The 12,045-nt window shown below is 46.1% G+C and overlaps 1 protein-coding gene across 13 annotated transcripts in view; it reads left to right on the forward strand.

Moving 5' to 3' along the window:
• Positions 1–12,045, forward strand: part of Cngl (Cyclic nucleotide-gated ion channel-like) — an 83,857-nt gene that overhangs the window by 67,832 nt on the left and 3,980 nt on the right. For 5 of the 13 annotated variants that reach the window (XM_070277040.1, XM_070277038.1, XM_070277035.1 and 2 more), the window contains 14 exons: positions 1,521–1,656; positions 1,719–1,922; positions 2,471–2,578; positions 2,641–2,781; positions 2,842–2,994; positions 4,736–4,866; positions 4,962–5,045; positions 5,521–5,674; positions 5,737–6,137; positions 6,197–6,553; positions 6,615–6,834; positions 7,837–8,037; positions 8,267–10,190; positions 11,651–11,994. In XM_070277040.1, coding sequence (XP_070133141.1) covers positions 1,521–1,656; positions 1,719–1,922; positions 2,471–2,578; positions 2,641–2,781; positions 2,842–2,994; positions 4,736–4,866; positions 4,962–5,045; positions 5,521–5,674; positions 5,737–6,137; positions 6,197–6,553; positions 6,615–6,834; positions 7,837–8,037; positions 8,267–10,190; positions 11,651–11,994 — 4,558 coding nt within the window. The remainder of the gene's footprint in view (positions 1–1,520; positions 1,657–1,718; positions 1,923–2,470; positions 2,579–2,640; positions 2,782–2,841; positions 2,995–4,735; positions 4,867–4,961; positions 5,046–5,520; positions 5,675–5,736; positions 6,138–6,196; positions 6,554–6,614; positions 6,835–7,836; positions 8,038–8,266; positions 10,191–11,650; positions 11,995–12,045) is intronic. The other 8 variants (XM_070277055.1, XM_070277059.1, XM_070277048.1 and 5 more) reach the window with 7 other exon arrangements.

A 12,045-nucleotide genomic window follows, 5' to 3' on the forward strand; every position in this document is an offset into this window, starting at 1 on the left:
AGCAGAAACAGACGATTGAATGGCGACCCTGAGCGGCTTGAGCAAAAAGTCCAAAAAAAGTGGTAATCCCCTTGATCCCCTACCCCTCCCCAACCCCTCCTCTCGTCCACCTTCCTCCAAGTAGTTGTAGGCCATAGTCCTAGATCGAAAGCATATATGCTTGTAGTCCTTAGCGCTGCTCTGGCAAAGAATTCCAAGGATTGTTTTTTAAAAAAAGTAAAGCCCTCGGCTTGATGAATGATTAATGTGGAAGTAGTATCTTATCAAATGATTAATTGTCTCCCTATTTAAAGATACACATAAAAAATAAGAGATACAAAGGAAGTAAATAAATTACCTTTTGCCAGAGCATTTGTAAAGCGTCGGTCTTCCGTAGCTAATCCTTCTTTGGTTTTATTTTCTGTACATTTTACTTTCAAGACATTTGTTTTTTTTTTCGGTTTAATTGTGAGAAAATGGGCTTGGGAAAAGGGATTTTCCTGTTCCCAACTCACCTGGCAGACAGTTAACACTTTCCACCCACAAGGTCAGGCCGCTATTTATAACGAGATGGCGAAAAGTTCTCGACCACTCACCACCACTACCGCCTTACCGCCTTACCGCCTCCTCAGTTTCCACCTACGAATCTTCCTTAGACTCCTTCTACTACCTGCTACCTATAGACCTCCTGTCTCTGTCTCTACGACTCTGTCTCTCTCTTTCGCTCTCTCTGTCTGTCTCTGTCTCGCTGCGCTGCTGCTAAAATTGTTTTCCAATTGCAATTTTCCTCATTTCTTCATAGATTGCATAATGCCAATGATGATTGTTATTTTGTTTGATTACTTTGATTCCATCACCGCATAACCGACTGATTCGATTTCGATTTATATTTCGATTACTTCGATTGATTTAAGTTGATCTCATTTGCGGCTTCTTAGTGCATGTATCTTAGTATCTTAGTATGTATTCTAGACTTTTATGTATAAACTATGTACTATCTTTTCATATTTCCTGTTTGCTGCCTGATTTGTTGGTGTTCGTTTCCGTTTCACTTTACTGTTAGCGTTACCGTTACAGCTATATCATAACCGTTAGCAGTTAACCGTTAGCCGTTACCGTTACCGTTACCGTTGTGTGCGTTTGCGTTACGGTCTTTTGAATGTCTGAATGTCTCTCTTGCCACTAAGTATGCGTAACCATAGACGTAATCCGTAAACCGTAAACCGTAAACCGTAACCTCGTAACCCCGTAACCTGTAAAATGTTACCCCGTTACCCCCGTCATCCAACTAGCGTAAGTTTATCGATGTCTTAGTGTTTATATAAAATCTTAAATTTAATTCAACTGCACCCCAAAAACGTAACGTAAGCGCACGCCTTTTAAGATTTTAAGATTTTAAGTTGCGCTCTATCCTTGAAGAGAAAATATTCTAAAGGGTTTCATTTCAGTAGCTACTGTAGTTCGATGTGTGAGACAATCCCTATAGTTTTCGCATCCTTGAAGCAGTTAATTCTAATCTTAAATGTATGACAAAAAAACAGGACACGATCGAACCAACGCTGGATGAAACTCCGCACCACCGTGCAGATCTCATCGGCGATTCAGAAGAAACCACCGCTCAAGCGCGAGGACTCCTTCCTGAAGCGTTTCTCGACTAGACAGATACCCGAAACACAGGTGGGCTACAACTAAAAATCACCTTTATTTTAAAAACATATGATAATCATATTATCTAAAAGGAAACTGTTGAAGACACGGGTTCAGAAAGTGCCTCTGGTGACGTCGACAAAAGTGTTAAACGTAGGCGACGCTATTTACAAAAACGACGATCCGTTGTTAATCCAGATGAAAATTTTTACTTCTATTGGTTAATGATGTTAACTGTATGTGTTCTATATAATCTATGGACCCTAATTGTGAGGCAGAGCTTTCCAGAACTGCAGGTGAGTTTCACATTTAATATTTGCCCACTTGTGCCCGCCCACCCGTTCGTCCTTCAAGGGACGGCCAGACCTTTGTTCGTCCTTTGTGTAAGCCAACACCCTTTTATTTTTTCTGTCATTACACTCAAAGAGTCCTTGGGGGTCTCGTGCCTTTGTTGCCATAGAATTCCATGCTTCACCGAGAGGGGAATGGAATGTCGTGGCAGAGCATCTTCTGGCCAGCGTGCCAGGACACCTGCGTTATCCTACTTTTTTATCTGTTTGTTCCTGGTCTTTGCCTTGTAATGACTCAATTATAAGACACGCAGCCGGAACAGGACCAACACCAGAACCATAACCAGGCCCAAGCAAATGTTTGTTTATGGCCCAGTTGTTAGCTGGTGTTTGTCATCAGATTAGAGTAGACCCTGTGTTGACCTTTAACCCGAACAGGATTTTTTGTTAGCTGCACTACCTCTCGTCTAATTGCCCTTGACCTGACCACGCAAAAATAGACTAACTGGAACTGTCACTAATATACATTCTAAATTTATAATTTATATTCACAGCAAGCTGTACCCACATTCTGGCTCATCTGCGATTCAATGACAGATGTTGTATTTATCTTAGATATAATAGTTCAATTACGCACAGGCTACTTGGAGCAGGGCCTAATGGTAATGGAGATATACGGCCTGAGGGCATCCAATATTTGCATTTTAATTCGTTTATCCTTCAGGTATATGACGACAAAAAACTGGCCTGCCACTATGTCCATTCGCGGGACTTTATTTTCGATATGATTGCGTTAATACCATTGGATTTGCTCCAATTAAAAATGGGCACACATCCGCTTTTACGTTTTACGCGCTTTTTTAAAGTCTGTATTCATTATCCCTCTTCAAAAGCAATTAATTATTAACCTCCGCACACTTTGCAGGTTTATCGATCTGTGAGATTTTATTACATCGTAGAGAGTAGGACAGTTTGGCCAAATTTATGGCGCGTTGTTAACCTAATTCATATCCTGTTAATACTGGCACACTGGTTCGGTTGTTTCTATTTTTTACTATCCGAGGCGGAGGGCTTCCAGGTGAGTTTAATTATTTCTTCAGTCCATAACTTTTAACACTTTAGAAGCCTTGAGCCTCTTGGTACTGGCTCAGTACTATCGAATATGGTACTGGGCCCAGGAAAAATTAAGAGAAATAATTTTGTTCTCAACTTTTGATGTAAATTGACGGAGAATCGATCTAGAAATCGTTTAAGCTATTCCGCGTGAGAATCTGATAAGTATTGGCCAAGATATAGATGTGGTACTGGGCCATATACGAAAATCCGCGATTTTACAGGGGTACCATAAGGAAAAATTGGAAAAAAAATTGAAAAAATATTTCGTAGTCAGATTTTGATGCAGATTAACGGAGAATCGATCTAGAAATCGTTTAAGCTATTCCGCGTGAGAATCTGATAGGTATTGGCCAAGATATAGATATGGTACTGGGCCATATACGAAAATCCGCGATTTTACAGGGGTACCATCAGGAAAAATGGGAAAAAAATTGAAAAAATATTTCGCAGTCAGATTTTGATGCAGATTGACGGAGAATCGATCTAGAAATCGTTTAAGCTATTCCGCGTGAGAATCTGATAGGTATTGGCCAAGATATAGATATGGTACTGGGCCATATACGAAAATCCGCGATTTTACAGGGGTACCATCAGGAAAAATGGGAAAAAAATTGAAAAAATATTTTGTACTTAGATTTTGATGCAGATTGACGGAGAATCGATCTAGAAATCGTTTAAGACATTCCGCGTGAGAATCTGATAAGTATTGGCTAAGATATAGATATGGTACTGGGCCATATACGAAAATCCGCGATTTTACAGGGGTACCATCAGGAAAAATTGGAAAAAAATTGAAAAAATATTTTGTACTTAGATTTTGATGCAGATTGACGGAGAATCGATCTAGAAATCGTTTAAGACATTCCGCGTGAGAATCTGATAAGTATTGGCCAAGATATAGATGTGGTACTGGGCCATATACGAAAATCCGCGATTTTACAGGGGTACCATCAGGAAAAATTGGAAAAAAATTGAAAAAATATTTTGTACTTAGATTTTGATGCAGATTGACGGAGAATCGATCTAGAAATCGTTTAAGACATTCCGCGTGAGAATCTGATAAGTATTGGCTAAGATATAGATATGGTACTGGGCCATATACGAAAATCCGCGATTTTACAGGGGTACCATCAGGAAAAATTGGAAAAAAATTGAAAAAATATTTTGTACTTAGATTTTGATGCAGATTGACGGAGAATCGATCTAGAAATCGTTTAAGACATTCCGCGTGAGAATCTGATAAGTATTGGCTAAGATATAGATATGCTACTGGGCCATATACGAAAATCCGCGATTTTACAGGGGTACCATCAGGAAAAATTGGAAAAAAATTGAAAAAATATTTCGTAGTCAGATTTTAATGCAGATTGACGGAGAATCGATCTAGAAATCGTTTAAGGTATTCCGCGTGAGAATCTGATAAGTATTGGCCAAGATATAGACATGGTACTGGGCCATATTTGAAATCCGATATTCTACACGGGTACCCACAGGAAAAATTGAGAAAAAATTCCGTAGGAAGGTAGAAAATCAAGCTATAAGAACTTTAAAGAACTCCTCCAATTAATCGGTTGGAAATCGGCAAAGAAATAGATACAATAAAATCCCAAAGCTATACTAGATATAGATAAAAGCTTCGGATGCCCCCGATGATGGCCTTCTTGTCTTCTCCAAGTGCTATATTGTAAATATTCTTAACACAGGGCGACTGGGTGTATCCGTATCGACCCGGGGACTATGCTACGCTCACCCGGAAGTACCTGGGCAGCCTGTACTGGTCGACCTTGACCCTGACTACGATTGGGGATCTGCCGACGCCCGAAACGAATGCAGAGTAAGTACCATTTAATGTCTTTTATTTGTTTTCGATGAAATCGCAACAAATTGTAATGGGGTTCTCCATTTTCTCCATTTCGAATCACCAATCAGACCGAACTTCTCGGTGGACGGCCCACGATCGATTCCCAGGCGTGGCATTAAGTCTCGATTGCTTCAGTTTGGCTCTAGCTATGGGTAGGCCTCAAAACTATATATTCCCACCATCCAGAGCATAATCCTCAAGCAAGGTCAATCAAATCGAATAGCGAATAGCGAATATCATGCAATTTGTTGGGGGCTGTCCACCGAATCGTCTTTCTTGGTGTTCTGATATGTTATTACCAGTGACTCCCCATCGATCTGTTGCACTCTGACCCCGAAAAGAATACATAACCATAGGGACCTCAAACATCAAAGTTTTCGAAAGCGTGCGACAGCCTTGAACAATTTCCATTGATATTTGTTTCCCTCAAAAGTGAATTGCAAAGATTTGTTTTCGAAAACTTTGATTGAGCTTGCAAAGATTGAAGAGTGTTGGCCAAAAGGCAGTCCTTAACGGCTACCTTTTACGGCCAATGCGATACAATGTGTACTTTATTTTGGTGGCCAGCTAATTGGAGGGCCACGCCCCGGAATCACGTTAACCATAAACTTCCTTTATCCCCGGCAGATATATTTTTACGATCGTTAGCTACTTGATTGGCGTTTTTATCTTCGCCACGATTGTGGGCCAAGTGGGAAATGTGATAACGAACCGGAATGCCAACCGGCTGGAGTTTGAGCGCCTGCTCGATGGGGCCAAGACCTACATGCGACACCACAAGGTGAGTTGGGCGTCCTACCTTGCTTTCGTCCTAACTAACCATATCCGCACGCTTGTCCTTAGGTTCCTGGCGGTATGAAGCGTCGCGTGCTTCGCTGGTACGACTACAGTTGGTCCCGCGGCAGGATACAGGGGGGCGGGGACATCAATACAGCCCTCGGCCTGCTGCCGGACAAGCTCAAAACCGAACTGGCCCTGCACGTCAACCTGAGTGTCCTGAAGAAGGTGACCATCTTCCAGGAGTGCCAGCCGGAGTTCCTGCACGACCTCGTCCTTAAAATGAAGGCCTACATCTTCACGCCGGGCGATTCGATTTGCCGGAAGGGCGAGGTGGCCCGGGAAATGTTCATCATTGCGGACGGCATCCTGGAGGTCCTGAGCGAGACGGGCAAGGTGCTCACCACCATGAAGGCTGGAGATTTTTTTGGTGAAATTGGCATCCTTAATCTGGATGGGCTGAACAAGTAAGTCCATCTTTTATTCTAATTCGATCTATGTTTAATGTTTTCCTGACTATCCTCAGGCGCACTGCCGATGTTCGATCGGTGGGCTACTCGGAGCTGTTCTCGCTCTCCCGCGAGGATGTCCTGGCCGCCATGAAGGACTACCCGGACGCCCAGGAGATCCTGCAGACGCTGGGCCGTAAGCGGCTGATGGAGGTGCGGTGTGTAAACAAAAAGTACGCCAAGGCGCAGAGCGACAAGGAGGCGGCCGCCTTTGCTGCCGCCCACCCACACCACCACCAGAGCCACCACCAAGGCCACCACCAGGGCCAGGTGGTGCATCAGAGCGACAGCAGCGAAAACAGTGCCTCCAAGAAGATAGTGGATAAGCTGAAGCACGATGTCAAGGGCTTTCGCAATGTCCTCAAGAAGTCCAGGTGAGTTTCTAGACTCGAGGTGCCACGTTGCAGCAAATCATACATAAATCTTAACCGTCAGGACTTCTCGGAAGAGCGATGAGTCCTTGGAAATGCAGCCACTGCACAACACCTCGCCGAGAGGCAGCAAGATCATGCTGAAGCGCATGTCCCGGGTGCGATCCGACGAAAAGGACGCGGAGAGTGCCGAGGCCAAGGACGAGTTCCACGACAAGACGCCCAGTCCGATTGGGGCAGGGCTGCCGTTGCTTCAGCGGCTGCGACTCCTAAAGGAGAAGCAGGTGAGTCCTTAAAACAGCAAGGAAGAAAGCCACCAAAACACCAAGCCACGAAACCACCAAGTCACCAACCACCAAGGCAAAAACCAACGAAACACTCACCTTGCTCGAGCTTTTGTTTTCCGACTCATCCATTCACACTTTGTTTTCCATGCCCCCATCTACCGTCCATCCCGCCCATCCACGCCCTCCACACCATCCATGGCCCATTCCACTTTCACTTTCCACTTTCGCTCGGCTTTAAATGGTTTTTTCCCACACACACACTCACGTACAGAGCATTGAATGAAGAGCTTGACAAATGGAAAAGCAAACACGCACAACCAACACCCACCCACACTCGGAAAGCAGACTGAAGCCTGTCGTACGTCGTATCTGAGAGATACTTCTACTTGCCACACCGTACTACTTGCTCCACACGCCACTTGCATTTGTGTTTTAACTTGTTTTAAGCGCCATTGTAATGCAGTTAGTTCAAGTTGTTAGTGCACCTATGAACTCACCTCCGACCCCAGAAGTGTGCTATCTAGTTTACCGACTTTCTGAACATCCAGCACGTTTTATTAAAGCTTTTTGCTCAACGATTCAAAACAAAAGGGACTTCGACCAGAAACTATGCCTGTTTTGTACATTAATTCCCTCCAAAAATAAAATGCAAGCTTATCTAGATGCTTTCCATAGATTCCCCGCTTTGGCTTAGTGAGTTTTGAACTCTTTTTTGATTTGAAAGACTTAAAAAATACAAGAAACCAAACCAAGTCCAGGCAGACACAGGCCATATCTCCACCCACACCACACATTCCCACACACATTTTTGCATTAATCCTTTATCGCTTATCAGTTCCTTTTCGATTATTATACCTTATTTGCTACCCCTATTCGAAAAATCGAATATCGTTTAACGATTAACGCCAGATCAGAGATATTTCGTGTTGTTTGTAATTGTAATTATTCCCCAGCTCCTAAACAGTAGTTTTGTATGTGTCTTTATGTGTCTTGCACTAGGATCGCGAAGAGCGAGCTGTTAAGTCCACACCACCACAGAAATCTCCACCTCACTCACATGTAACGTGTACGTTATCGCCGCAGGAATCGATACAGGAGGAGCCGGAACGCGAGTTCAGCGAAGGCTTTCCCCTGATCCAGCGATTGCAGCAGTTGAAAATAAAGAACGAGCCGCAGTCCGCCGATCCCGGCGTCGCTATGGTAAAGCCTAAATTGTTAATAGACCACATTCCCAGACCCTACTGCCCCCCCCGATATCGTACAGCCCGTAGAGTTAGGAAGCCGGAAATGTGTCTCCCACCAGTCCCTCAGAACGCTCTTCGCACTTGGTGTTCCGTGCTCCGTTTAGAGACTCTAACCGGAGGACGGATCATCTGTTTACTAACCAAGACTTAAGCCCAATATCTAACCGATCTTACGCCCATTTAAGGTCAACACGCCGCCCAATATCAGCAGCAAGGTAGACTCCAACTTCGGAGGAGCCTCGAGCGTCTCCGGCCTGAACGGGGGCACTGGATTAGGAGCCAGCACCTCCGCAACTGGGCAGTCGCTGACGGTGGCCCAGATCAAGCCCATCATGAAGGTGTCCTTCAAGCAAAAGATCCAGCAGCTACAGGGAGCAGCGGGCAGCTCCCCGGGACCTAGCACAGGAGCCATCGCCAAGAAGGAGCCGCCAAAGTCATTGGCTTTGGTGGTCAAGGCCTCCTCGGAGGCGACGCCCCCAGCTGGCGGAGCACCAGGAGCTGGCGGGGGATCTGGAGCAATAACAGGAGGATCTAGTGCGGGTGCTGGACTCAACTCTGGCATAGCCACCATATCGAAGAGAGTGGGCAAGCCCGCCCACAAGATGGCCACGCCCCTGCAGTCCGACACGGACACGGACGGGACGCCCATCAAGCCCTGGTCCAAGCTGAAACTGGCCACCCTGATGTCCTCCAGCTACACGAGCTTAACCAACTGTTCGCCGGACGACCTGGCCACGCCCCTGAAGAACTACTCGCTGAGTAACATCCCCCAGCAGATGATGGAGGCCCATCCATCGAGGCCCCAAAGGCACCACAGTGCCCGAAGCAGCTCCAGGTCTCCCAGGCACCACCACCATGCTCACGGTCACCACCATGGTCACAGCTCCTCCAGCACCACGGGCTCTTCGGTGAGTCAGCGTGGCGGAGGCTCCAGGGATCAGGCAGCCAATTCACGGAGGGACTGTCTGAGACTCCAGAAGCCGGAGCAGCGACTGCCCGATGGGGACTTGTCCGCGGACGGCCGGAGGAAGCTCTATCAGAGTGTCTTCGATCTGTCGCCGGAGTACTGCGGCCTGCCCTTCGTCAAGCGTCTGAAGATCCTGAACGAACGCCAGAAACTGGCCGAGCTGGAGCGGGCGCTTCAGACGCGCAGCTTCAGCCTGGACTGCTCCAAGTCCGGAACGGACAGCAAGGTTCCCATCACGGAGTCTCTGTACCGCTGCTACAGCGACACCTCCGGCATATACTCGCAGTTCCTCAGCACCTACGAGTCGACGACCAGCTCCACCTCCACATCGATATCCACCAACACGGAGGACGGCAGCTCTCGGCAGCTGCCCCTCTACGTACCACTGCCCCTCAGTCCGGAGTCCAATGAGACGGTGGAACGCCGAAAGCTGAAGAGCATCCTCAAGAAGCTACAGCAAGAGGAGGCAGTATCGGGATTGCCCGCGTCCAGTACCGGATCCAAGGTCACCCAGGCCAGCGGGCTGCCGGCGGAGCCAACCTTGGAAGGGTACGTGGCTAGGCACAGCAAGCTCTTGAAGAGTGTAACCTTCCATTCCACTCTTTCCAGCCCGCCCGCCAGTGCCAAGGATGCGGACACCTTCGGCGGTGCTGGGTTCGGTAACGGTAACGGTAGCGCTAACGGTAACGTGTCGGTAGCGGGTATTAATAGTTCGGTATCGATTCCGGTTCAAGTGACGGTGCCGGTATCTGTTGCAGCTCCGATTCCGGCTCCAATTTCGATAACGGGTAACGGTGATACGGCGAATGTCTGGTCGCCGACGTTGACGTTGGTAACGCCCACGAACTCGCCGCAGGAGCAGTTTGCGTTCCCCCCCGGCCACAGCCTGGTCACTCCCCCTCAATACAATCCCGGCGGGGACTCGTTGTCGGGCGTTGGCACCGCCTCAACGTCCGCCACCGCATCCGCCTCAGCCTCAGCCTCCGCTTCCGCCTCCGCCTCGTACGTGGTCGAGTGTTCCGCGAAATCGAACGAGTTCCATGCCCAGTCCACCACAGATTTGAATTTGAATTTGCAGCTCAGGTCGCAGAACACAACGACGACCAGTGGCGGTGGCCAGTTTCCAGGTGCTCATCCCGAAGGTAAATATATCTGCTTCAGTTTCCCATACCTAACACACACACATACTATATTATATATAACGATGCAGAACAACGCAACGCTTGACACCCCCTTTCAAACTTTCTACCTCCACCTCTGCGAGTTTCTCTTTGAATATCTATCTGTCGCTGTTCAACACACAGAACTCCCTCTACCGCAGCATGACCACCAAACACACGTTACGATCGCTCCTCTCGCTTTGTCCTGTGCTTTCTAATACTCTTTTTTCTAAAACCTCAACTAAGCTTAACCATTATCTTGTGCATAAACCTCTGCATGATGCAATGCCTGAAAAAAATATTAATCGACTTCAAGGAGTTCAGCGGATGTCCCACGGATCTGTTTAATTTTTGTACATTAATTATCCTTTCTTGATACTTAGCAGTAAAATTTTGTATTTTTTTAAGAAGAGTTGCTCTGCTTTAACCCCTGTAAGGTCGTGTGGTACATTGTATCGAATTTTTCAAGTCCCTATCTCTTCTATACTTCAATCTCAAGCTATTTATTTTATTTTATTTTCTAAAGATCTTGAAATAATTAAATAATATTAATTGATTAAAACTTACCTGAGAAAAATATCACTTAAAACTAATGTCTTGTATACTAGGTCCAAACACATTACGTATACGCCTTGTATGCGCCTTTTATTTTTTGGCCCCCTGTCTTAGAAATAAACTTTTAAACTTCTCAAAACGAGCTCAAGTCCTGATCCTTAAGCCCCCTCCCTAGAAAGGATTTTTTTTTTTCAGCTGGTGTAACCAAAAGTAACTGTAAAACGGAATGCAAGCGTCGCCATGACGGAACGATTGAAAAATGGCGTCAAAATTAAAAAGCATGTAACTAAACATAAACAGCACATTAAACAGAACACCCACACTCAGACACGGCTTTTGCTTTGTAAATAAACCCATAACACGATCATGTAAATATATGAATGTGAACTCTATATACAAATAGAGAGAGATATCTGAGCCGAGCCTTGATGGAGACGGTGCTACACTTGTATGGTACATATTTGGGAATGAGAATGTATATAATTGTCAACGACGTATGTACGTATGTATACGATGGCATTGCAGATCGACTATACAGTCTGCACTGGCATCCAAGTCCTTGTTCTCGAGGGCGAACTGTACTCTTTTTCGTTTTGCAACACTAACAATTCAACCTGCAAAGAAACGTAATGAAAATATGTATTTGTAGTGCTACTTAAAACGCTTAAAAACTCAAAAGAAAAAGAACACTCACAGCCTAATTTGATGTAGTTTGACTCTGGAAAATACTCTTGAATGTGCTCTCACAAATGCAACTAAAAAAATGTAAAATTAATAAATGAAACTCACGTTTGCCAGACACATCTGTACCCCCTGACCTTGGCAATGGCCCCTAGAATGCCCCCCTGCTCCATGTACTAATCTTGAATCTGATCTTGCTCTTAAAGGCTTCCCGGAGGCGCAGGACTACTTCAACCAGATCCTGAGCGGCATCAACCACGTCATTAAGACGCACATGAACGAGATGCACTCCAAGTTCGAGACTCAGTTCTCCAGCATGGCCGGGGAGGTGCGACGTCGCGACGCCATCATCGCACAGCTGCAGCTCAAGCTGCGCTCCATCGAGCAGCAGTCCTCCTCGGGAGGTCCTCTGGCGTCCGCCTCGTCCCTGGTTCTGCCGCTGGGACGGCGCCAGAAGAAAATGTCCCAGCTTTCGGTGGACGATGACGAGCCGGCCGAGGAGGAGGACAACAACAGCAGTTCCGGCTCCTCGGCGGAGCTGCTCTTCATGGTAAATTCTAGTCAGATTTTTAGAGTCTCTTAATTCAAAATACTATCATTT

This window comes from Drosophila bipectinata, chromosome XL (genome assembly GCF_030179905.1).
Source record: "Drosophila bipectinata strain 14024-0381.07 chromosome XL, DbipHiC1v2, whole genome shotgun sequence".
NCBI lineage: Eukaryota > Metazoa > Arthropoda > Insecta > Diptera > Drosophilidae > Drosophila > Drosophila bipectinata.